General features: G+C 47.6%; 1 protein-coding gene across 10 annotated transcripts in view; it reads left to right on the top strand.

Annotated features, from left to right (window-relative positions):
• ZNF236 (zinc finger protein 236) overlaps positions 1 to 24,910 on the top strand; it is a 102,021-nt gene that overhangs the window by 50,418 nt on the left and 26,693 nt on the right. For 8 of the 10 annotated variants that reach the window (XR_003793290.1, XR_003793291.1, XM_029221666.1 and 5 more), the window contains 11 exons: positions 457 to 660; positions 8,679 to 8,820; positions 9,470 to 9,730; positions 12,759 to 13,003; positions 13,710 to 13,811; positions 14,334 to 14,485; positions 16,567 to 16,670; positions 18,026 to 18,177; positions 18,933 to 19,145; positions 20,763 to 21,045; positions 23,292 to 23,395. Coding sequence is in view for 8 of the 10 variants with exons in the window: in XM_029221666.1 (XP_029077499.1) it covers positions 457 to 660; positions 8,679 to 8,820; positions 9,470 to 9,730; positions 12,759 to 13,003; positions 13,710 to 13,811; positions 14,334 to 14,485; positions 16,567 to 16,670; positions 18,026 to 18,177; positions 18,933 to 19,145; positions 20,763 to 21,045; positions 23,292 to 23,395 (1,962 nt within the window). In the remaining 2 variants the exon portion in view is untranslated. The remainder of the gene's footprint in view (positions 1 to 456; positions 661 to 8,678; positions 8,821 to 9,469; positions 9,731 to 12,758; positions 13,004 to 13,709; positions 13,812 to 14,333; positions 14,486 to 16,566; positions 16,671 to 18,025; positions 18,178 to 18,932; positions 19,146 to 20,762; positions 21,046 to 23,291; positions 23,396 to 24,910) is intronic. The other 2 variants (XM_029221649.1, XM_029221683.1) reach the window with 2 other exon arrangements.

Raw genomic sequence — 24,910 nt, 5'->3', positions numbered from 1 at the left:
TTCCCAAATGCCGGCACTGCTAAGTGCTCTGCAAACACAAGTGTGTGGAATCCCAGCAGCAAACCTGGGGCCCCGTTGTTATTCCAGTTACAGAGAGGATGATTTGAGAGAGGAGAGCAGCCTTACTCACGTTAGTGTCTTAAGGACTACTGGTTGTTTGAACATCCATTTTACAATTTTAGGCTTTCTCCTGAAAATAGTAAATGCCCTTTTTTTTTTTTTTTTTTTTTTTTTTTTACTTAAAATGCTCTTATTACATGCCTTAACATCTGTAACGTGCACTGAATGCAAACGAGAATAACTGTTAATTTATAATGTCCATGAAATTATAAACATATGGCATGAAACAACAAATTGAGAATTCAAATCAGTATTAAAATACTAGAATTTTATGTTGGCGTTAACTGAGATGTATTTCTTTGGAATAATTCTACAGTCTATTTTATTTTTTATCAGGAGTCAGACCTTTTGCTTGTCCTCACTGTGACAAGAAATTTCGAACCTCAGGCCACAGGAAGACTCACATTGCTTCTCACTTTAAACACACGGAGTTAAGAAAGATGAGGCACCAGCGTAAACCTGCAAAAGTTCGTGTTGGCAAGGCGAACATTCCGGTCCCCGATATTCCTTTGCAGGAGCCGATCCTCATAACAGACGTGGGTAAGGCTGTCCTCCCTGGTGCTTTGCACAGGGCGTGTGAACATCATGGTCTGTGTAGTTAGATAGTTGTGTGTGTGGTGCCAGTGGAGGTGTTGTTAAGGATTGTTTTGCTTTATGAGCCAGCACGTTTCACAGTTAAATTAAGATCCTAGTTCTGGCTCAACTGCTGCTCAGATTATGTTCTCGGTAAGAGGGAAGTGCTGTGTAAGTGAAGATGTTCATATGTGAGTCCTCACCAAGGAAGACTGTACCTCAGTGGACCTGTGGGGTGGATGGGTGTCCTGAGTGGGGCACACAGTGTGCTGTGTCATTTACATCTTAGAAGCCCCGCACGCTGTGTAACAGATCATTATCTGGGCTGCTTTAACCTTTGGATTAAAAGGTAAATCTGCCAGCTTTTAAGTTCTTTTTAGGCTTGGTGTTGTTATGATCAAGGTAAATTATGATTTTGTTAGCTAACTAGAAAGAAAACACAGTTCATGAGAATCTTCAGAGAAATGATTTTTGTAGGTCCTAAAACAAGATTAAAGGAAACTCATTAAGTTTTGTGCAAGAATTTACATTTTTATGCAGTTCTCCTGTATTTCATCGTCTTAGGTGAGATAATCTAGTCTGTGAACAAAATTAATATCAAATAAAACATAATATAAATAAAGCTTAAATGGTTAAAAAAAAAGAGAGATACTGTAGACTAATGTCAGCTATAGTCCACTAATAAGGTGATCAATAGTCACGATCAATAGCTTTTATGTATCTAGGAGCATAGCATCAAAATATATAAACCAAAAACAGAAGAAAGGAGAAATATTCAAATTCTGAACCAGAGTGAGAGACCCTCAATTAGATTGGTGTAAACACAGTGAGACTGAGGAGGATTTGGAGCGCACATATCAAAAGGGTGATTGAATGGCTTTAAAGCCTTCTACTCCAAAGTACACACTCTTTTAAATATGCATGAAATAGAAGTTGATCACATTCTAGGGTATAGAGAAGTTTCAGGTTTTCAGAAATAGGTACTGTGAAGGATACAGTCTTTGATTACAGTTCACTGAAAACATAAATTAATAGTAGCTATCTAAAGTTTCATTCTATGGAAAAGTAAGACTCAAAACTGCAATTACATCCTAGAAATGGGAACGTCTTTATAAACAGTGGGATGGACCAAAGCTGTTATCAGAAAAGACTGATAACAGCTTTTAAGAAGTATTTCTTACTAAAAAATAAGAACAAAAATAAATAAAATATATAACTCAAAAAGGTAGAAAAATAAAAAAGCAAGTAGCAAAAAGTAATAAGTATAATAATTTAAGATAGAAGACAAAATTCTAGTGAACATAATTTTACAATTTTTTAAAAGTTAACAGTAGAATAGATAGCTTGACACATCTCTAGTAAACTAAAGACCGAGAAAATATCTGTAATATTAGGAATGAGAGTCAAGCTGTAAGCACAGATACAGATGAGATAAAAATTGTTTGCAGATACTCTACAGCATTTTGCTAATACACTTGAAAATTTAGATGAAGTGGATTTTTTCTAGAATAACGTGCTTATCAGAACTGACTCTAGAAGAAATGGAAAACCCCCAAGAGACAACAAGTTTAAGAGCATGCTCCCCAAATACCAGCCTGCAATGATTTTACGTATGATTTCTGCTAAGCTTCCTAGGAACTGTAATTCTTAGGGTGTTTAATTGTTTAGGGTGTAGACACTGATCGGAACTCCCATGGTGGGTTAGAACACTCTGATGTCCTTGTGCAGCTGTGGCAGCTCACAAAGCAAAACAACAGACCAATTTCACTTAATGTGTATTTAATCTTCACTGTAGTCTCTAGGTTCTCAGTGATTTGTGTTATTCCTGAAATGCAAAAAAATCTCTAAAAGTTACGACAGACTAAAAACTTACTTAGCAGCCCTAGAGTTATCCTTCATGCTTGAGGGTAACCCTCAAATTACCAGTTGTTTCAGGTTGCCATGACTCAGGTTACACACCTGTGGTGGGTTTCTTGCCGTTAAGTTTACAAATCCTTAGTTGAGTTGAACTGGAGCCCTGATTCTCCAGACTTTTTCCAAGGTTAAAATGGAGAGCATTGTGCTTTTAGCTTCACAGACACCTGTATCTTAGACGAAATTAGTGGAAGCAGAATTCTCCTTTGTTCTAGGCTGAGTGGGACACATGGGGGAAGTGATTCATAGAGCTGGCTTCACATCGTAAAATGTAAAATATTTAAGTATTTATTTTACACTTCGTCATTATTTGTATTTGTGTCTGTCTCTTCTCTCAGAATCTGAGCTCCTTGGGGCGTATGTAGAAAAAGTGTGACTGTAATTATGTTTGGGGGACAGATCTTGATAAAAACATGCCAGAGAGGGTTTAGCATAGATTAGTTACAATTATATGACTTAACTGGGAGATGAGATGTTCCAGTCCAGTCTAGTTACTTGAAGCTCAATACCTTTTACACTAATTACTGTCGCTTAGGAAAGTATTAGAATGCATAAAAAAATACTCCAGCAAGTAACTTAATCTCTGCATATTAAGGGAGCATTGTTGGATAGAACAGTCCCATATAGTTGTGTAATTCTAAAAACTCCCAGAGCTGCGTGGGAACTTAAAAACAGTCTTTCCCAAACTTGCCTACATTCCTCACTCTTCATTTTCACAGATGTAAAATGTGGGCCCTAGAGAGGGTTCTAACATTGCTTTTAGGTTCTACAACTAGAGCTCATGGTAGAACTAGAACCTGGGGCTTCAGACTCCTGGATCAGCGTGTGGTCAGTACAGCTCACTTCCTCCCGCACCCGTCAGCCTTGCGCCCCCGGTGCAGGAGTGTGGAGGAGCCGCCAGGGGCCCACCTGGCCACTGGGTCTTGGCATCGAGCACCACTAGTCTTTACTGAGCACAGATACCGTGTAGTTCATTGCACTTGGGGCTCTTTTCACTAGACATGCGGTGTACTGTACTCTAAGTGCTTTCTCTTCTAAATTCAAGAACTAAGTTTAAATAAAACAGTGTGCAGACTAGGGAAGTATTGGAGTCAGGGTGATCGTAATATTTTGATCTGTAGCTGCTTCTGGATTTTCAAATCATATGTGTATATGACATATCTGTTTTTTTTAAAGAAATCACTGTGTTTTCTATACATGACTGTGCGTATGTGTGAGTTTGTGTAATGGTGTGTGCTCCCGCCATTTCTGTGGAGCATAGATGTTTGAAAAATATTTTCTTCGAAGTGAGCCAGGCTTTGGTTATCTATTATTTTTTAAATTTATTTATTTTAAATTAAAAGTGGGTTTTTGTTTTGTTTTTAATTAATTAGTTAATTATTTACTTACTTATTTGGTCGCACCGGGTCTTAGTTGCAGCAGGCGGGCTCCTTAGCTGTGGCTCATGGACTCCTTAGTTGCAGCTCGCCAGCTCCTTAGTTGCGGCATGCAAACTCTTAGTTGCGACATGCAGGATCTAGTTCCCTGACCAGGGATCGAAGCCTGGGCCCACTGCATTGGGAGCGCAGAGCCTTGACCACTGCACCACCAGGGAAGTCCCTGGTTATCTATTATTTTAAACCTCAGCGCTGTAATGATTGATCTTCCAAGTTTATATTCATGTTTTAATCATATTGATATCAGTGCATTTATCTTGCTTTTTGTTTTTGCGGTACGCGGGCCTCTCACTGTTGTGGCCTCTCCCGTTGCGGAGCACAGGCTCCGGACGCGCAGGCTTAGCGGCCATGGCTCACGGGCCCAGCCGCTTCGCGACATGTGGGATCTTCCCAGACCAGGGCACGAACCCATGTCCCCTGTATCGGCAGGCGGACTCTCAACCACTGTGCCACCAGGGAAGCCCTAGCTTAGCTTTTTAACAGAACTTTGTAAAATTATTAGACGTGAAAAATAAAGCATCGGAAAAATGAAGCCTGTTATTTCACTTTCTGAGGAGCTCAAGGTGGGACTCCTCCCCTCCCCGCCAAAGATCTCAGAATCATCTGGGGTTCTGTTTAAAAATAAATATACCTGGATGCTGCCCAGAGACTATAATTCTGTGTCTAGCGGGGAGACATAAGGTAACAGTTGTATATACTGGATTGTTTATTGCAGCCCTGCAGTAGTGTACAGTTAGAAACAGGCAGAATGTCCGCCAGACGTGCATTAAGGGAACTGGGTACACTGGTACGGTGGAATTCCTTGCCAGCATCCAAAGGGTGATGGGGATGATGTCATATGTAATGACTTGGAGAGTTAAGTATATGTATGAAGTATGGACAGGTAGTTCCAGAACAGTGTGTATGGTTGATCCCACTTATGTTTTCACATTACAAACTCTTCTGTTAGAGTGGCTACTAAACCGTTCACTGTGGTTGTCTCTGAGGGGTGTTACTGGGCACATTCTTTTGTTTTTCTTTTTACGATCTTGTGAATTATTTGAGAAAGGGCCAGAGGACTTGCACAAGAGCGTATTGGCAAGGGACTGGGTAAAGGGATTCGATTCGTGGAGGGCAGGTGGGACTGGGGAGGAAGCGAAGGCAGGCTGGGAGGCAGAGCTGGGCCAGGACAGGAGGCTCGAGCCCCTCAGGCTTGGAGCGGGGCTTAGGAGCCAGAGCGTCCAGGCCAGCCGCTCGACCACAGACCTGCTGTTTCGGAAAAGAAAGGAGTAACTGAACATTCTGTTTATGGGACCTGCTTATGATGGAGAACTTGTTTGCTGTGGAACGTAGGTTCCAGAAGCCACAGGAGAAAGAGCTGGGAGAACAGTGGGGCTGGAGGGGGGACCCTGCACCAGAATGGGGGTGACTTGGAGAGGAGGATCGTCTGTGGGCCTTACAGGGCTCACAGCTTCAAGGCTTGGCGCAGACTGCCAGTCTGAAGTCTCCCGGTAGCTTCTGGCGTCGGGCTGCTTCAGTGCAGGCCGGAAGTCAGGGCCTGCCGCGGCAGCCGGGTGGCGAGCTCTGTGAAGGTGCTGACTCGGGTGCAGCCTGGAGCCTTAGGGGTGCAGCCCGGCTCTGCCGTCTGATGAACTTTGTGTCTGCACTGCAGGCTAGGGAGGCACTCACCCGGAGCCCCGCTTTGCTAACTGACCTCAGGTCTGACTGGGAGGCAATGAACCCCTGCACAGCCCTGCCCCCAGCACCCAGTACGGCTTTTTTTTTTTTTTTTTTTGATGTGGGAAATGGCAAAAGCAATACTTTGTTTCCTTATTTGTGAATATCTTATTTTTTTCCCTATGAAACAGATACAAGACGACTATAGGAGGGTTTTTACTTTTTAAAAATTACCTTGTGAATTTCATTTACTTTACCTACTTTCACGAATTTATACAATTTATATAACTAATTGCTTAAAATTATTTCACTTTCCTGTGTTGCTTTTTAATGTGTATCTTGTCTGATGAAGTCTATAAAATTAATGTCTCACGTTTGTACAGCCCAATTTAATTGTGGGAGGAGAGTTTTAAATTTTTTTATTGGTGTTTTTCTTAGAAATCACTCTTTCCGTTAAGTTCAGCAATGAACAAGAAAATGGCTTATCAAATATTACTTGGAGCTTACAGTTTTAATTAAGTGGTACTTTATGCTAATAGTTACTGAACCTGTTTGCATAAGATACCAGGGAACTGTGCCTAACAGTTGCTATTATGTGTTGCCTGTGGACCTTCCTTGCAGAGCATTTGAGGTTCACAGTTTCACAAGCTTCGCAGTGACCAGAGGAGCCACCCTTTTTGGTTGCCAGTTTGGAAAATACTCACTTCAGTTTTCTGTTCCCTTCATAGAATCTAACATGATTCCCTGAAAGTAGATGTCCAATAAAGGTTGAGTGTCAGACCGTGAATCAACGATCTTGGTTGGAATTTGTGCGTGCTTCTTTCCTTCCTTTCTTTCTCGGATTTTGTAAACACTGAGAACAGGATCATTAGTATATTCGATCGTATCTACGTGTCCTACTTGGCCAGTGCTCTTTGGCTCAGGGCTACATCTATGACCATGGGGCAGGCCCCAGGCTCCAGAAGCTATAGCCCAGGGAGTGGGGAAAGAGAAAACAGAACCAGCAGTGACAAGTGCTGGGACAGAAATGAGTGAGCGTGTGGAGGTGGGAAAGTGAGGCTCGTTAAGAATCACAGCATGAAGCTGCCTGGGTAGGAGCTGGCGGTGGGTGTGGAGAGAGGTGGGGACTGGGGCCAGGAGGCCGAGCCTGGTGGTCGCGGTGGCCCCGTTCTCGGTGGCAGACCACGGGAGGTGGTTGAGCAAATTGCCGTTCGGGTCCCAGCGCACTGTGCCAGGGACGTTCTTCTGCTGGTGACACGAGAAGGCAGAGCAGAACATTCAGGAGGCTGGTCTAGGTGCGTGTCTGACACAGAGCCACGCAGAAGAGTGAACGTGCGTCTGGGTTTGGGAATCGGCCCTTGGACGGCCATCTCGCCTCTGAGCGCCAGGCGTTGTCAGCCTGTCTGCAGCAGACTTAGCGCGTGTGTCCTGGGGAAGGTGGTGGGGTGGACTGAGGGACTGAAGTTTTCTCTTCTTGAGCGCGAGAGAGGAGTTGTTGGGAAAAAGCAGGGCGATGCCGTGAAGGGTAGAGCGATGCTGGAGCTGCCAGGAGGGCAGGGCTTTGCATGGTCCCCATGCATCTCCCCAGTCCTGAATCCTTGTGAAATGGGAGAAGGTTTGGCAGCTCTTCGAGTGTGTGCCCTGTGGATTGTACACACATCAATCACAAGGGAGGTTCTGTTATTTTTTTTATTTTTTGGCCGTGTCACACAGCATGTGGGATCTTAACTCCCTAGCCGGGATCAATCCTGCGCCCCCTGCCTTGGGAGGGCAGAGTCTTAACCACTGGACCGCCAGGGAAGTCCCACAAGGGAGGTTCTGAATTCTCCTTGAAAAGTAGATGAGCTCTCGTGCAGCATCGGGAAGCGCGGGTCCATTCAGTTAAGTCTCACATGCGAGCGAAGCGAAATAGAAATAGCAGTGGAAATAGAAACGAGGAAACAAGTTTAAGAACACTGAAAAGTGAGATCTCCAGGACTGGCAAATGGCAAACTTGACGAGTGGCTCCAGAAGTCTGGAATCCCTGGCCCCTGCATGACTAGGCGGATGGGGTTCCTTACGTACAACTAGGAGAGTTGGGAGGAACAAGCAGGTTTTAGGGGACAGGATTGAGCTGTAACCCGCACTGTTAGGGACAGTCTGGACAACAGTGTGTTAGGAGGTGCCTGTTGGTAATCATCGCATGGAAGTGAGTGGCACAGCTGAGGGAGCAGGGAGTGTGGCCAGTCCAGAGTCTTGGCTGATAGCTGCATTGTCTGGGAGAGAGGAGGAGCAAACAGCCCAGGTAGAACTGACAGTGTACGTCTTCCTCTCGTTCCAGGTAAACATTAAGTAATTCAGAGGGTTCAGGTGTATGTTTGTTCTGAATTTCATAAATAATTCAGTTGCTTGATCAAGACATACTTATTACACGGTCAACCTAAGGGCATTCTTTATTCACTGAAAGTATGTAAAACCTGAAATATTTAAGGTTGTAATTTTGCTGTTTACAGATTTTCTTTTAATAAAATTTCTGTGAAAACCCTGACTTTCTTAGAACAAAAGATCATGTTGGAATCATTTCTGTCTGAGTTTGTTATAGTACCTAGGGTACAGTCTTCATACTGAACAAATAAGGGACTTAAAAACTCTGATTAACCTAAATGTTGATGTACTTATATAAATTGCATGCCAACAGATGCTTATATAGAAAGTTAAATGTAGAAATCTATGAAAAATTGGCTCTAGAACAAGGAGAAGTAATTGTGACAATATAAATGTTCCTTATGTCGAAAAGAATATCTATCTTATATTAACTCTCTAAGCGTTTCCTGATAGGTGTTCTTTAAATAGCAAGTCCCTAACACAATTAACGTAGCGATTAGTCGCAACACGAATCTGGCTCCTCAGGATGTTTATCTTCTGGGTAAAGCAGATGCCTTTTGACATTTCTTAGTAGCACTGACAGTGAATTATTCCTGATTTTCTTTTGGTTTGTAGGTCTTATCCAGCCCATTCCAAGAAACCAGCTTTTTCAAAGTTATTTTAATAATAATTTTGTAAATGAAGCAGATAGACCGTACAAGTGTTTTTACTGTCATCGTGCCTATAAAAAATCTTGCCATCTTAAACAACACATCAGGTAAGGTAATGTAGATTCAGAGATGGAAATTTATAGTTACAGTGATTTAGTGATCTGGTGACTTGTGGAAATACCAAGGATGGTAGTCTTAGCTTTTGTTATTTCAAATGTCACTTTTGACCCCAAAATATTTACTGATAATTGATATTTTCATTCTTCAGTGTCTTGACCAAAATGTTTTACCCACAAACCGCCACTGAATTTTATTTACACTCCTATTGTATTTCAGTATTTGCAATCTCTGGGACATGTCAGAGAAGTGTTTGGTCTGTTTCCTGAGGATTCTGCTCTGTCACGGTTTCTCGGGTGTATTCTTCAGGTTAACGCTTGGGGCTGTAGCGACAGTGAAGAGGAGGCACTGATAGAAACCTGATCACAAGAGACAGTGAGGGGTCATGAGAAGAGGACAGAGCGTAGAAGAGGATGTGGGGGCTGCTTTTGTGTCGGTTGTGTGCGAGCCCCCGACTTCAGCTGAGCCACCTGAGCGCTGAGTCTCAGGCCCCGTTGTGGGGACGTGAGAGCCGAGTCTCTCTGCTGCTGAGCTCAGAAGAGGGGTGGCCAAGCGAGATAATTACTAGAGCGCGTTCTAAATTAGAAAGCAGTGTGAAAGCCTGAGACGCTTATTCATGACCATTTTTATTCTTTTTAGATCACATACAGGTGAAAAGCCTTTTAAATGTTCTCAGTGTGGAAGAGGCTTTGTTTCTGCAGGAGTGCTCAAAGCACACGTCCGAACGCACACTGGACTTAAATCTTTCAAGTGTCTGATATGTAATGGAGCTTTCACTACTGGTGGTAGCTTACGGCGACATATGGGCATCCATAACGACCTTCGTCCCTATATGTGTCCCTATTGCCAGAAAACATTTAAGACCTCACTAAATTGCAAAAAGCACATGAAAACCCATAGGTAGGTATAATTCTGATGGTCGCTTTTTAACAATCCTTATAATTCCCAGATGATGGTGGGGAGCGTTTTGAAGAAGTAGTTGTCTTTGTTCCCTTTATTATTACTTCTAGCAGGAGGTGTATGAGCTAAAGAAACTTCTGTATCAGTGTTTAATGACCTATTGAGAACCATAGACTGAAGTACATCATTTTTATTTTTAATGTAGTGTTGAAGTAGTCAGTGTTGGCCTAAATGCTTTCTAAACTCTCTTAAAACTGATAATCAGTAGTAGATAAAATGCTAGATAGACAGTGTCTACTATAATGAGGTAACGAAGGTTTCAAAAAAGAAAATCTTGATCAGCTCTGGGACCTCTAGGCGTATCATTAGTGTTATCTGAATGGTAATTATTGTAGGTTGTTGACAGAAAAAAATACGTTTTAGCTAACACATAAATCCATCATTAAAGCTAACTTAGATTTTTTTTTTTTTTTTTTGCGGAACGCGGGCCTCTCACGGCTGTGGCCCCTCCCGTTGCGGAGCACAGGCTCCGGACGCGCAGGCTCAGCGGCCATGGCTCACGGGCCCAGCCGCTCCGCGGCACGTGGGATCTTCCCGGACCGGGGCACGAACCCATGTCCCCTGCATCGGCAGGCGGACTCTCAACCACTGCGCCACCAGGGAAGCCCTAACTTAGATTTTTGCTTGCTTAGAGGGCTGCCTCATCTGTAAGTGGAGGGGACCCAACGAGCCCTTACAGAGACGCATTTCTGACTGTGTCTGGAACTTATTCAGTGGTGCTTCTGTGAAGCCACAGAATTCTGTATTGTAACGGAAAGCATGGACAAGGTGACCACGACCACCTCCTAGGAGACTTTGAGAACAAGAGTTACCAGGCTTACCAGGAAAGAATATTAGCCTTCTGCCCTAGAGTGTTTACCTTTGAGCCGTATTTTAACCCGGATGTCTCTGTCCAGGCATTACCTACCAAACAGAACTCCCAACTGATAGAATAAGGTAACTCGGAGAAATGGTGTTCTGGTTTCATCCCTCTGGATGCCGAAGCACACTTGACAGAATTGACTCTCCTCGATTTTGGTACGGTTGATCATGTAGCCGAGGAGTTTAAGTGCTTCTCGAGACCATCTAGGGAATATGAGATTGATGGTGTCAGTTAGGGGACTCTTGCCAATTATATATCCAGTTATACTTGGCTGCATTTTATGGAGGAAGCTCTGTGCTTCACACGCATTCAGGGGCTGGGGAGTTCATGGGGGCGGAGACGCTCAGAGCGTGCACTGCTGCCCCCCTGCCAAGAGAAATGGGGCGCGGCCACAGCTTGCGCAGAGCATGGTGAATGGCGCCTCTCTGCAAGACGCCCGGCCTTCACAGTGTGCTTTTGTGGTGGTGTCGGGAGTACAGTTTACAGGCTCAGAGGCCAGTGCTGTAATTTCCGGGAAGAGGGTCAGCTGTTTTTAGCCAGGTCATTTCTGTCAGTGGAGTGTTGCTTTGGCCACTGCTTGTCCAGGGTTCCGCTGAGGGACACGTGCCATGCTTACGCCAGGGGAGAGTGTGCGTGACTTTCAGGTGGCAGCGTAAGGACGGGTAGGTCTGTCATTGCAGAGTTGGGGGTTTATCTTATAGATGGCGTGTACTGTGAACCTGCCTGCGAGCAGGCAGCAGCTCCAGTCGTTTGATCCCTTTGTTTGAAGTCTTGGGAATTCCTAAAATGCCATATACACTTACGTTAAAAATAAAAAGTCGCTGTAGTAAAAGTTGTGAAAACACCCAGGCAAACAAACAGAAAACAAGGCTCCACCAGTCACAACAGAGGGCACATTTCCTCTCCATCAGGGTGGTGGAGAGGACCCCGTGAACCCATGGCACCACTGTACAGTCACCCTGTGGTGGAGGTGTGACAGTGCGTGTTCTTTCCTTTGCTGCTTTTCAGTACATTCTTGTTCCCCCCCTCCTCAGTAAAAGTAGTCGAGAAGTGACTTTTTTTTGTTTTTGTTTTTGTTTTTTTTGCGGTACGCGGGCCTTTCACTGCTGTGGCCTCTCCCGTTGCGGAGCACAGGCTCCAGACGCACAGGCTCAGCGGTCGTGGCTCACGGGCCCAGCCGCTCCGTGGCATGTGGGATCCTCCCGGACCGGGGCACGAACCCGCGTCCCCTGCATCGGCAGGCGGACTCCCAACCACTGCGCCACCAGGGAAGCCCAAGTGACTGTTTTTGATATCAGAAAATGAAGAGGAAGGACTTTGTTTGGAACTCAGAATGGAATTCTGAATCAGCAGATTCACGTGATTCTGGCATCCAGCGTCCGATAGAGCTTGTGTGAGTCTGACTGGAGTAGCCCCTTCATGGCTGAGATACTGTACAGCCTGTTAATCAGATCATCGTTTGACCTGGGTTTTTGTTTGTTTTTTCCCCAGTGTTTTTGATTCATTCACTGAATTCATTGTTCATTTTTCTCTTTGAAAGAGAAATGGTTGGCCTTGATGATAATATGCCAGGTATGCTTTGTACACGTAAAGTAATATTAACAGGAATAATGATTTTGCAGAAAACCATCGCAGCCACATGCCTCGTGGTCCAGGTTCTGCCGCCTGTGGCCCACTGGTCAGTGAGCCGCGCACGGCCTGGCAGGTTGCAGGACGGTCCCGTCTCTCCCACGTGTGTGTGTAACACTGAAAGCAGTCTGTCAAGGCGCTGCCTCATCTCATGCAGTTCTTGTTTTGAACACCTCAGCTCATCACAGAATTTGAATTGGGAGAGTTTAGCTTTGAAAAGTGGCATCTTTTGTATCGTTCAGACTTTGAAAAATCCTTGTTGCCTTCCGGCCCCTATAGTCTGTGAAAGCGCTGAGAGATAAGGGCACGGGGGTTTTCTTTCAGATTATTTGTAGTGTTTAATTCTCAACTGGATTGCCGCCGCGACTTCAAAGTGAAACAGTTTAAAATGAAAACTGTCACTGAATAAATCGCACCTCGCGTGCCCGCGGTGTTTGACAGCAGCTGACGCTGCGGACTGTTGTCCGTTTTTTGAAGATTTGAGCTTGCCCAGCAGCTCCGGCAGCACCAGCAGGCCTGCCCGATAGATGACGGCGCCGTGGACCAGCAGGGCATGCACGTGCCCACCCAGGGGCAGGTGGAGATTGAGAACGCCGCGCTGCAGCCGACCGCCGAGGCCGTGGCCGACAACCCCGGGGCCGTGCTGGACCTGGGGCCGCCCGCCGGCGTGGAGGCGGGGCTCGGCCAGCAGATGGCGGGTCAGCCTTTGGAAGCAGATGAAGGTGAGCGGTTCAGGGCTTTTAACTCTCAGGAGTTTTGCAGCCCTTTGTACTCCAGTCCCCGCTGGCCCTCTCGTCCTTGACCTTTTAAAGCGCAGTTTGTGCCGTGTGTCTGAGCGTGAGAGAGTCTGCGGTGCATTTAGAATGGTAGAAATGGGACCTTCCGATACGTGCTGCTTGTCACCCACTTTCACCCCTGAGCCTACCGCGAGAGAGTCTTTGGTTTCCACTGAGTGCTCATCTGCGTGATCACGCGTGTCCTGGTGCGTGGCTCCCGGACTTCCCAGCCTGTGGCCGTGGACTGGGTGCCGCTGGCTGCGGGAGCTGAGGCCCCTCAGCCAGCGCGCTGCCTCCTGCAGGGAGGTCTCGCTGCAGAAAGATGCTGGCTCACCGGGGGGACAGTGAGCTCAGTGACAGAGTCGGCTCAGGCTTCCGGCCCCCTGCGGGCCTGACAAACGGTTGGCCGGTCAGCTTGCTGTTTACTTTATGGGCGTCCCAAGAAGTATTTGGTCTGTGAGCAGGGTTTTGTACTTTTTAGCCAACATATGTAAGTTTGCCCTCTGTATGAATTGTCTTCCTACTGTCTTTTCCAAACAAGGAGGCTGCTTTTTGGAAACTCACCGAAGCATCCTTTTGGACAGGTTGATAGCTGTGAAGCAGCTTCCGTGTTTACGAATTTTCCGCCCTCGTCTGTGCTTCTTGTCTTCAGACAGGCTTGTGGTCCCGCAGCACACTCTGGAAGGGCACGTGGGCCAGTACGAGGAGCAGGCTCCCCCGCCGCAGCCCTTCGAGCCAGCGGGTCTGTCACAGGGTCAGTGGTGGGCCTTACCCGGGGCTCTCCAGTGAGCTGCGCCTGGTTGGGGTTAACTTTACAGCAAGCTTGAGTGTTTCTTTTAGTGCTCTTCTGACCAGTTATGACCAGTCATCGAACCAGATAACATCTTGCGTGGGTAGCGTGTGCGTGTGTGTACACATGCACGCATACGCTATTTTGTAGTCTGTTCAGATTTTCCAGAAAGGGACTTTAATGACCATTCTACACCTGGTCTCTAGCCAAGGAAAGGTAATTGAGTAGAAACTGGGACTTATTTGTGGCTGGTGTGTCAGCCTGCCCTGCAAGGATGGGAGCTGAGCGTAGCCTCTTGCCTGTGAGCAGATCACTTTAGAGCCTGCTGATAAAAACTAATAATCCTGATTCCCGTTCAGAAAGTAGACATGTTCCTTTAAATACCTTTATTTGTAAAACCAACCTTTTTTGGTTTTGTGTGTGTGTGTGTGTGTGTGTGTAACTTTAATATTTTTTGTAGAACTCATGTCTTCTAATTTATTTCAGGTTTTACAGTGACTGATACATACAATCAACAGACTCAGTTTCCACCGGTCCAACAGTTACAAGATTCTAGCACACTGGAGTCTCAAGCCCTGTCCACGAGCTTCCATCAGCAGAACTTACTTCCGGTTCCTAGCTCTGATACGATTAATGTAGTGAGTATTGCAGAAGTCTCATCATTGAGCAGATTCTATCTTATTCTTCACTGTAATTATTTAAAATTTGCTTACTTAAGAGGGCATGTTAACTTGCTGCAACTTTAAGATTGCTGCATCAGCTGTGGAAACCTCAGTGTTTATCACATAGCGCTTCTATTTCCTTAAAACATTTTTGTTTTAAGATTTCATTCCCATGATGTGGCTTTACCTTTTCTGTTAAAAGTCAGGAAAGTCAGGAGAGTGTAACTGACTTCAGTAACATCTGAAGGATATCGCCTTGCTTTAGCGAGAAAACCAAAGCATTTTAATATGTGGAATCTTAAAGAAACATGTCAGAATGAAAATATAATGAAGGCTGACATACTAAAGATACATATTTAAATGCCTCATTTAAAATTTTCCTCTCTTAGTCAAGTTGGAGGCATTTAAGTTTTTGTTTTGGTATTGATTTTGCCATTTTTGGAAATCTTTCAGTAGTGGTGAAAATGATTGGCATATCAGTTGTTTTCTCTCTCTCTTTTTTTTTTTTGCGGTATGCGGGCCTCTCACTGTTGTGGCCTCTCCCATTGCGGAGCACAGGCTCCGGACGCGCAGGCCTAGCGGCCATGGCTCACAGGTCTAGCCGCTCCGCGGCATGTGGGATCTTCCCAGACTGGGGCACGAACCCGTGTCCCCTCCATCGGCAGGCGGACTCTCAACCACTGCGCCACCAGGGAAGCCCTCTCTCTCTTTTTTTTAATATTTACTTTTTTAATTTTTGGGGGAGCTGTGTTGGGTCCTCGTTGCTGTGCGCAGGCTTTCTCTGGTGGTGGCGAGCAGGGGCTACTCTTGGTTGCGGTGCGCGGGTTTCTCATGGCGGTGGCTTCTCTTGTTGCAGAGCACGGGCTCTAGGCGCGCGGGCTTCAGTAGTTGTGGCTCGCGGCCTCTAGGGCGCAGGCTCAGTGGTTGTGGCACACAGGGCTTAGTTGCTCCCCGGCATGTGCGATCTTCCTGGATCAAGGCTCGAACCCATGTCCCCTGCATTGGCAGGCAGAATTTTTAACCACTGCGCCACCAGGGAAGTCCTTATTTTCTCTCTTTAAAAGACCCTGTGGGTAACTTTTGCCAAGTGGAGGACCTGGACCCTCCAGCGAAATTTTCAGAGTACGTTTTCCCAGCTCGGAGCTGCGTAATTGACAGTAGGCGCTGAATCTGGGTGGTGGGGGGCATGCATCTCTGTGGCTTGCCTTCACTCAGCCCTCTGAGCAAGACTGCACACCCGCTCACTTGTGGCTTTTTGGGGCGGGTCCTGGAAGCCAGGGGAAACGTGTGCACGCAGGCAGGTTCTCCACTGTTCTGGCCTCTCCTGCGCCTGTCCCCCACGTCCTGAAGGTCAGCCTGTGCTCTGTCCACTGAACATGGGTGTTTCCTGCAGATCTTTGCCCAGTCCCTGGGCTGCACCACCTGTGGCCGGAAGGTGTTGAGTTAAGGGGCTGCTGTCTCCAGGCCTGCTGCTCCTGGGCTGGGAACATGCTTTCTCCCCGTGATTTTGTGACAAGCGAGGGGACTTAGTATTGTAAGAAAGCAGGGCGTTTTGTTCACTCTCAGTAAGAATAGAGCAGATGAAAGAGTAGTCTCTTCATAGACATAAGAAATATGGAAAGATCGGGCTTCCCTGGTGGCGCAGTGGTTGGGAGTCCGCCTGCCGATGCAGGGGACACAGGTTCGTGCCCCGGTCCGGGAAGATCCCACGTGTGGCGGAGCGGCTGGGCCCGTGAGCCATGGCCGCTGAGCCTGCGCGTCCGGAGCCTGTGCTCCGCAACGGGAGAGGCCACAGCAGTGAGAGGCCTGCGTACCGCAAAAAAAAAAAAAAAAGGAAAGATTAAAGCAAGTTAATGGAAAATAAAATAAGTATTTCTTCATTAAAATTGGTATAGATGATTTTTGTTATTAATTTGGCCCAGATGATTGCAACGACCTAATTGGGGTTTCTCCCTTTTAAATCCACATTTATGAGTGTCCTTATCCTTAGTTGTTAGGTGTTTGTATTCATTCATAGATGCTCAAGCAGTCTGCTCTGTGCTTCTGCTATGTTTTAGACAAGTCGTTTGATTCAGGAGTCATCCCAGCAGGAGCTGGAGCTGCAGGCGCCACGTCCCCCGTTCCTGGACGACAGCGAGGAGCAGAGCCGGCGCTCTTACAGGTACGCACGCTCCTACAGGTACGTGCGCTCCTCCGGGTGCACACGCTCCTACAGGTACGCACGCTCCTCCGGGTACGCACGCTCCTCCGGGTACGCATGCTCCTACAGGTACGCACGCTCCTCCGGGTGCGCGCACTTGGGCTGCAGCCCGTCCTGCTGCACCCAGTGCCCACCTGCACCGTTCCTGCAGCTTCATAAAAGCTCTGGGAAACAGGGCCTGTCGTCACCCCCATTTTATAAAGAAAGTATCTGAGACAAAAGAGACTCACTTGCTAAAGCTTCTACAGCTAATAAGTGACATGGGCAGGGTTTGGACGCAGCAGCCTGTACCCATAAACTACTCTGCTGTAGCTTCCTGTCCCCACTCTAGGCCGCTGTTACCGTGTTTTCAGAAATCACTTGAATTTATATCGTGCCTTTTTGTCCACGGCTCTTTATGTGTTTTATATATAACCTCCTGATACTTAAATCACACTTCCCTTTATTCAACAAGTATTTGTTTGTTAATGTTTCATTTGGGATCTTGCACGGGTATTTTTAAGTGAGAGTAGTGTAATGTTTTCTTGTGATTCCTTTGTGACATCTGCTTGGGCATTCCTGGACTTCTGGCCATTCATTCATTCCCCATTCGTTCATTCAACACTTATTAAGAACTTGCTGCTGTGTGCCGAGCTGTGTGCTCTGTGTACCTTCCTATCACAGATTAAAACCTGGAAATGGAAAAAACAGGGAAATAAAATGGAGTAAGCTTTCAGAATTTAAAAAAATTTTTTTAATAATATGTGAATAGGAATTTTGAAATTTATAATCGTTTCATCCTTAATTTTAATATATTTCATAACAACTGAGAGGAAAATAACACTACATATTTATATATTATTCAAAATAGCTCTAGTAGCATCTGTTTGGTAAAGTATTTTATCAACTAAAGAGTATACGAACTGACATTTCCAAGTGTCTAGAGTCAGAGGTGATTCTGACCCTAATGCAGCGGAAGGGCTCGCAGCATCTTATGACTTGGTAAAGAAAATAGCGCATAATAAATTCCCTGTTATGTTTAAAGGAATAGTTTGTAGTTAATCAAATTTTATTTCTCCTGGAGACTTGCTATAGGTTTTACTAACTTTGAAATAATAAAATATGTTTAAGGGTACAGTCTGAGCAGAATTTGATCTAACAAGTTTTTCTTGCTAGTATTTCAGTGTTTTAAGTGTTGGAGAGCATACCTGGTTTCTGTAACAGTTATGCCTGATTGTTTACTGATTGTTGGTGAAGAGTGTTTGCTTTTCTTCCCTTCTCAGGTGTTGCATTTGTGATCATGCTGTGAATTAACGTGGTCTGTGTTGTGTGTATAGATGTGACTATTGCAACAAAGGCTTTAAGAAATCCAGCCACTTGAAGCAGCACGTGCGGTCACACACCGGGGAGAAGCCCTACAAGTGCAAGCTCTGTGGACGTGGCTTCGTTTCCTCTGGGGTCCTCAAGTCCCACGAGAAGACACACACAGGTCATTGTCTGCCTCGCACTGGACGTAAACACGCGGAAAACCATACGTGATTCTAGAGCATATGAATTCTAGCGCATTTTCATCACACCCCTCAGGGCCCCCAGCCCCAGGCAACCACTGACCTGTTTCCTGTCTGTGTGGATTTGCCTGTTCCGGGCTCTTCCTGTAAACGGAACCATACGACAAGGTGCCTTTTGTCACTGGCTTCCCTCACTCAGCACGTGTTCAAGGTCCACCCACGCTGTAGCATGTGTCACACTTATTTTTATAGCCAAACAGTAGTCCAGTGTGTGGAGAGACCATGTTCTGCTTGTCCGCTCATCAGCTGTTGGACAGCTGAGGTGTTGCCGGTTTCTGGCTCTCAGGAATAATCTTGCTGTGAACGTTTTGTGCGTTTCTGTGTGGATGCAAGTTTTCGCTTCTCTGTTTAGGAGTGGACTTGCTTGGTCATACGATAACTGTTTAAACCTTGGGGTTTACCAAACCAGAGTGGCCTTTCCAGAGTGGCCGCGCCATTTTCCTTGTCCACCAGCAATGATTTCACATCTTGGCAGGGCTTAGTATGATCTGTCTGCTTCATTATGACCGTCCGTCTTCTTAAAATAACCTTCTTGAAGGACCCTCAATCCCTAAAACTTGGGGACCGCAGCGAGTACACGCTCTTCGGTTTTGCAGCTTGTTGAGCGCATCTTTGCTTTGACCGCGTGCGGTTTTCAGGTAACGAACGTGTTCTGACCCCGTCTCTGCTGTCGCAGGAGAAAAGGCGTTCAGCTGCAGCGTCTGCAACGCTTCCTTCACAACCAACGGCAGCCTCACCAGGCACACGGCCACGCACATGAGCATGAAGCCCTACAAGTGTCCGTTTTGCGAGCAGGGCTTCCGAACCACAGTCCATTGTAAAAAGCACATGAAGAGGCACCAGACAGTCCCCTCGGCTGGGTCAGCACCGGGAGAGGCAGAAGGAGGAGGTGTGGTCCCTTTGTTGATTCAGGTTTATCATCAGCCAATGCGGAAACGTGGCGATTAACTCACTTCAGGGGTGATCTGTACCCCAGCGTATTAACTTACGTCATGCTCTGATTGTGAAAGCAGTCACAATCTGCTCTTTGAAAGAAAGATTCGGGGAGGCACCAAGAGGAAGACTTCTCACCTCACTGGTCACCAGGCACCAGAATACCAGCGTCCCCGCACAGGGCAGGCTGTCGCCCACGCATGCATGTACGCACGCGTAGGTGGACCTGAATTCCCTGATAGGAAAGCACGCTACATGCAGTGGTGTCGTCCATGGGTGTTCATGACAGGCGAATTTGGTATTAGTGAGCACGGGTGTACATCAGTTCTAACGACTGCACGGAATTCCGTTGTGTTTCATTACACGGTTTCCTGTTGCTGGATGCCCAGTGGCTGCCCAGTGCTGTAGTGTAACAGGAAGAGCTGGCGGTCAGGGGGCTTTAACCCTCGGCGCTGTGCTTATTCACCACGCACATTCTCATCTGATCGACACGAGATACCATGAAGCTAACTTAAACGGTAGACGAGCTGATGGGCCCAGTTCCCACACCAAGTATAGTAATCCCAGGAGGATTATTTTGTGCCTGTACTTTTTGTACCTATGAGATGATTTCTTTTTAGCAAGTTCCAGAGTGAAATTACGGTGACAGAACGTGCACCTTGCATAGATTCTGACACAGGGCGCCAGTGCACAGCGTTTTAAATTTTTTAAACGACCTTGTTCCATGTGCAGTGTGAGTTATGCTGTCGATAGTTTACACGGTGTCCTGGGGCCTGGGCTCCTGTCTGTGCTGCAGCCGGCACTGTGCACCTCACACTGTTGATGCTGGCCGAGTGAGCGTGCTGAGATGGGGGCGCGACTTAGAGGGCCATCCGTCAGTTTTTAGTTCACTGTTTTGGCTCTGACCGCCGTCCGTTTTGCTATTTAGTGTCTCTACTGTTTTTTAAAAACATTTTTTAGCCATCTGTGCAATAATAAAGTCCCCCTGTCCCCTGTCCCCTGTCCCCAGCCAAACCTTTTTTTCCTTCTCGGTTACATTTTAACAGCAGCTTATTCTTTTTTTTTAATGGATGTAAATATATCCTTACCTTTCACTGAGAGAATATTTAAACATACATATTTTTTAAGTGTTTTCTTTCCTTTCAGTAAGTCTTTTTAATTGGCAGCTGTTGGCTAGTTATCAGTTTGGTCTCTTCCTTCGGGCTGCTCGTCTTCTTACGCTAATTCACTTTGTGTCCGTGTTGATAAATGAACGTCTGTGTGTATGAGTACTGTTGACTCGTGCGGACACTGACCCTTTCAGAGCCCACTGCCAGCCTGCTGGCAGGGCTTGCGGAGACCATCAGCCATGGCATCTGCCCTTGGCAGTGAGCCCTCCCCCGAGGCATGGCCTTTCCACCCTGACCAGCTTCTCAATAGACAGTGGTGGGAAAAAACTTTTACCATCCCAAATATAGCCTCATTGAGTTGCTAATTTTAACCTTACATATTTCAGTTAAATGTTTAGTTTTAGTTGTTCTGTTACATTTAGTTTTTTATTAGGATTTGATCCTTTTTCCTACATTTTGTTTAGAGATGGGTCTGGAGGAAGAGGAAGACAGTTCTGAAAGAAATGTGTCTAGAAAGGCTCGTCCCGAGGTCATCACCTTCACAGAGGAGGAGACGGCGCAGTTGGCCAGGATTCGGCCGCAGGAAAGTGCCACTGTCTCAGAGCAGGTGCTGGTGCAGTCGGCCGCCGAGAAGGACCGCATCAGCGAGATGAAGGACAGGCAGGCAGAGCTGGAGGCCGAGCCCAAGCACGCCAACTGCTGCTCCTACTGCCCCAAGAGCTTCAAGAAGCCCAGCGACCTGGTCAGGTGCGGTGCAGGCCCGGGGGGTGGACATGCGGTCTGCGCGCTCCTCTGCAACCCGTGCTGCGGTGTCTGAACCTGGCGCCCTTTGAGTGGCTCCTTCCTTTCTTGAGTCATGGTTGCAGGCCCGTGTGCGTTTGGAGGCTTCCTTGCGAGCTCATTGCGCACGTTAGCTAGAAGTTTGCTTGCTCTGTGGGTGCTTGTGCTTATTTCTGTGTGACGGTGGTCGCAGTAAAAGAGAATTAAAAATCATTTCCTGAGGAAGATGCGGCGCTGAGCCCAGCCTTGTAGGCGCACAGAACAGCAGCAGGTTCCTGCCCGCCCCACAGGGCGACCGGTCTGTATGGCGCGAGGCTCCATCACACGGGGAGGTGGCCCGAGCGCTGGGGGTCGAGTCCACGTCAGCCGCGAGGCGGTGATTGACGTGCGGTCTGGCAGAGTGGCGGAGGGCAGCTGACAGATGGGCTCCAGGAAAGAAGGCCGAAGTACAGCACTCTCTTAAAACATTTGGAGGATTTTCGTTTACGGGGGGGGGCGGGGGGGGGGCGCTCGTCTTTTGCTTCAGGAGGTGGAACTGCTGGGTAAAAGGTAGAGGGTGATTGAAGGGAGGAGCTGTCGGAATTTCAAGACGGGTAATAAGAGAGCCGGCTGCTTCAGAAAACCAAAGAGGCGTCTTCCTGTCCCTCTCTGTTGCACAGAGCCCTGCATGTGACAGGAGGGCAGACAGGCTGCCCAGAAGCTGCTAGGCTGGAAGTGCTCCTCGCGTGAGCGCAGCCAGTAACCCCTGCCCTTGTATTCCTGCCAGGCGGGAAGGGGCATGTGCCAGTGAGAGAGGGACGGGTAGACGGGCGAGGGGCAGTGGGCAAGGCCGGGCCAAGCTTGGGCACGGAGCCGAGATGGCGTCGTGTCCCGGCGGGTGGGGAGGAGGAACGAGCTAAGAAGATGACAGCGTGACTCCGAGGCCGGGAGTGAGACGCTGGAACCCTCAGCTACGGAGAGGACCGGGCGGTGGCCGCAAGGGAGCAACACGCTGGGTGCGGGGCGGGGCAGGGCCCCAGCGGGAGGCAGGGGTGCGAATCGCGGACGAGGGTGTCGTGCTGGGCAGCCCCGTGGGCATCGTCGCGCCGCTGAGAAGGCCTGCAGCGCGTGGCCGGCGGGTGGTGCTGTCGAGCAGCCAGCCGGGCCCGGAGGCGCGCCCCGGAGGCAGGACTGCTGACCCTGCACCCCCGTGAGGGGGCGAGGTGGCAGGTGCCCCTGGAAACGAGAAGCCTGCTGTGGCCTGGCAGCCGGCCTGCCTTCTCCTCCGTCCTTCATTTAACAATCCTGCGAGGCTCAGCTGCCCCCACTGCGTACTGGACAGGCGTCCTGGTGAAGCAAGCCAGGACCGAAAACAGCGGAGGAGGCTATGAAGGGAGAGCCTTCCCCTCCCCAGAGACAAGCGCTATCAGCAGTTTCTTCTGTGCGTTTTTTCAGAAATGTCTACTCACACGTCAGCATTAACTTATGCAATTCTGGTCTCGGTTTAATTGTTACATATTGTGGGGTCTCAGACAGCTTTGTCAGTACCCGCCCACCTCTTTCATCCTTCACGGCGACGTCTTGTTCTGTCGTGTGGGCATCCCAGACCCCTGTTGATGACTGCCTAGTTCTCAGTGTGGAATCACTAGGCCAGCCCCACTGTCCTGTGCTCTGTGCGCACCTGTGTGGGTGCCCGGGGTCAGTGCTGATGGACACACCCACTGGCCTCCGAGGGCTGTGCCGTTTACATCCCCCAGCCTCTGAACACCTGCCCCTAGGCCCCCCAGCCGACAGTGGGTCATCGTCAGACAGATGGGAAAGGGATGGCTTGTCATTTTAACTTGCTCCTTTTAAATTCTGAGGCTGGGGAATACCTTTTCATGTGGCATTTGGGTGCGTGTGTTCCTTCTCTATGCTGCCTGTGTGTTGCCTGTTTTTCTACTGTGATATTTCTTGTCTTACTGCTGATTTGTAAGATTCTCTTCGGTTTTCAGGAAAGTTAGCCTTGTTTTCATTGGTCTTGCAGATTACTTTGTTGTCTTGTGGATTTTTGTTTATGGTATTATTTATATAGAGTGAAGCTTAAAAGTTTTGTTTTGCTAAATTTATTCAGTACATAGTCACGCATAATTTTTATTTATATGGATAGCTATAAATTTTAAATCATGAAGTTGTTTGTAAATGCGTATAAAGTTAAAAAGAAAGACACTTAATTGCAAATGCTTTCTGGCTAGGCATGTTCGAATCCACACTGGAGAAAAGCCATATAAATGCGATGAATGTGGGAAGAGTTTCACTGTTAAATCTACCCTGGACTGCCATGTGAAGACTCACACAGGTAGGAGCAAACACCTGCACTGTTGGTAGATGCCTTCCGACAGCATTTTATACTTGTTCCTGTGTATTTTTTTTGCACACATACTTTCAAGATGAAACAAAGCTTAAAAATCAGGAACCATGAAGAAATGAATATGGAAGATTTGTGATTCCCAACATGGAGAAAGTGATCTCTGACACCAAAGGAAAGGATCTAGGTCTCAGATGTGGCGTTGTAAGTTGTCTTACTCAGAGTTAAATACCTGTGTTAGGAAGATTACCTCTTAGTCTCATTCAGGCCAGAGTTTCAGTTTGTTGAAATTTTGTGAAAACGGGGGATTTCACAAATCTGATCACACTTACCAGGGAGCAACTCTGTTTCTGTGGGAAATCTGATAAAGGGAAACAATTAACGTCCAAATTTCATGGCCATTTTCTTCACCTAATGTGAGGAACTGAAGGTTAATCGTCCTAAGTAAAAGGTACTCAAGCTTCGCTTCTTGACTGTGCGCGGTGCGCCCTCATGGGTGAGGAGGCGGCCCGGGCCTCTGCCCGGTTGGAGTCTGTCCTCACTTGTGAGCCACTTCTCTGACCCGCCCATCCCTCATGTAGAAAATGGGGCAAACACGAGTACCCTCCCCCCACCCCCCGGTTTAAACTGCCTAGAAAAGTAAAAGTAGCACCTGGTAAACACGGAGTAAATGTTAGCGTCGTGAGGACACGTAGGATTATGACTATCAAACCAATTTACACTCTGAAGTTTTGGCCGTAAGCAGAATTGACCAAGGGAGTACAAGTGGAATTTCACACGTAGGCATAAAGTCCTGTGATTCTTTTCTGACGGGTTCGTGTGTGGAATTAGGTAAACAGAACACGAAGTCCTTCAGCTGCCTATTCTACGGACAGTTCTTCTGTTGTTTCCTTAGGATCTGTGCTTGACCCTCCCCTGCAGCCCTGGGCGCTGCCGAGGGTCAGGAGGGACCCGCTTAGTGGCTTTGTGTCCCGGGTCTCGCGTGGTAGCTCACGCGGCAGGTGCCGGCCACCCTAAGGACGCCTCCTGCGCACCAAGCCTCCGTGTGGGCTCCTGGGCGTCAGGACTAGGAAGAGAGTCTCTGGGAAGACACCTTCCAGGGCCCCCCTCAGCTGGCTTCTGCGGCCCGAGCAGCGCGGCTGCCAGCCCCAGGGCCCTGCCGCCGCACCCAGCCCCGCCTGCCGGGCCTTCTTCACCCTGCAGCGCGCCTGTGTTAGAGGACTTGGCGCCCCAGGAGCTGGGCGCGTGCGCCCGGAGCGCAGTCTGCCGGGCGGCTTCCACCTGTGCCGGCGGCTCGGGCGCCCCTTTGTCAGCGGAGAAGACCGGTGAGGCGTGAGCTCACGCTTCGTAAAATCAGGGAGCGGAGCCCGAGATGCAGGGCGGGTCCCCGCTTCCGGCAGGGCTTGGTGTGCCTCCGTGTCGTGGAAAGACTGAATTCGGATCCTCGACAGTGAACTTCGCTTACTTTTAAGTTTTCCAGCCACCGGCCCTCCGGAGCGAGGGGCC

The sequence above is a fragment of the Monodon monoceros genome, unplaced genomic scaffold (genome assembly GCF_005190385.1).
Source record: "Monodon monoceros isolate NGI ecotype Baffin Bay Population unplaced genomic scaffold, NGI_Narwhal_1 Super_Scaffold_1, whole genome shotgun sequence".
Lineage (NCBI taxonomy): Eukaryota > Metazoa > Chordata > Mammalia > Artiodactyla > Monodontidae > Monodon > Monodon monoceros.
This window is presented reverse-complemented; position numbering and strand designations above follow the sequence as displayed.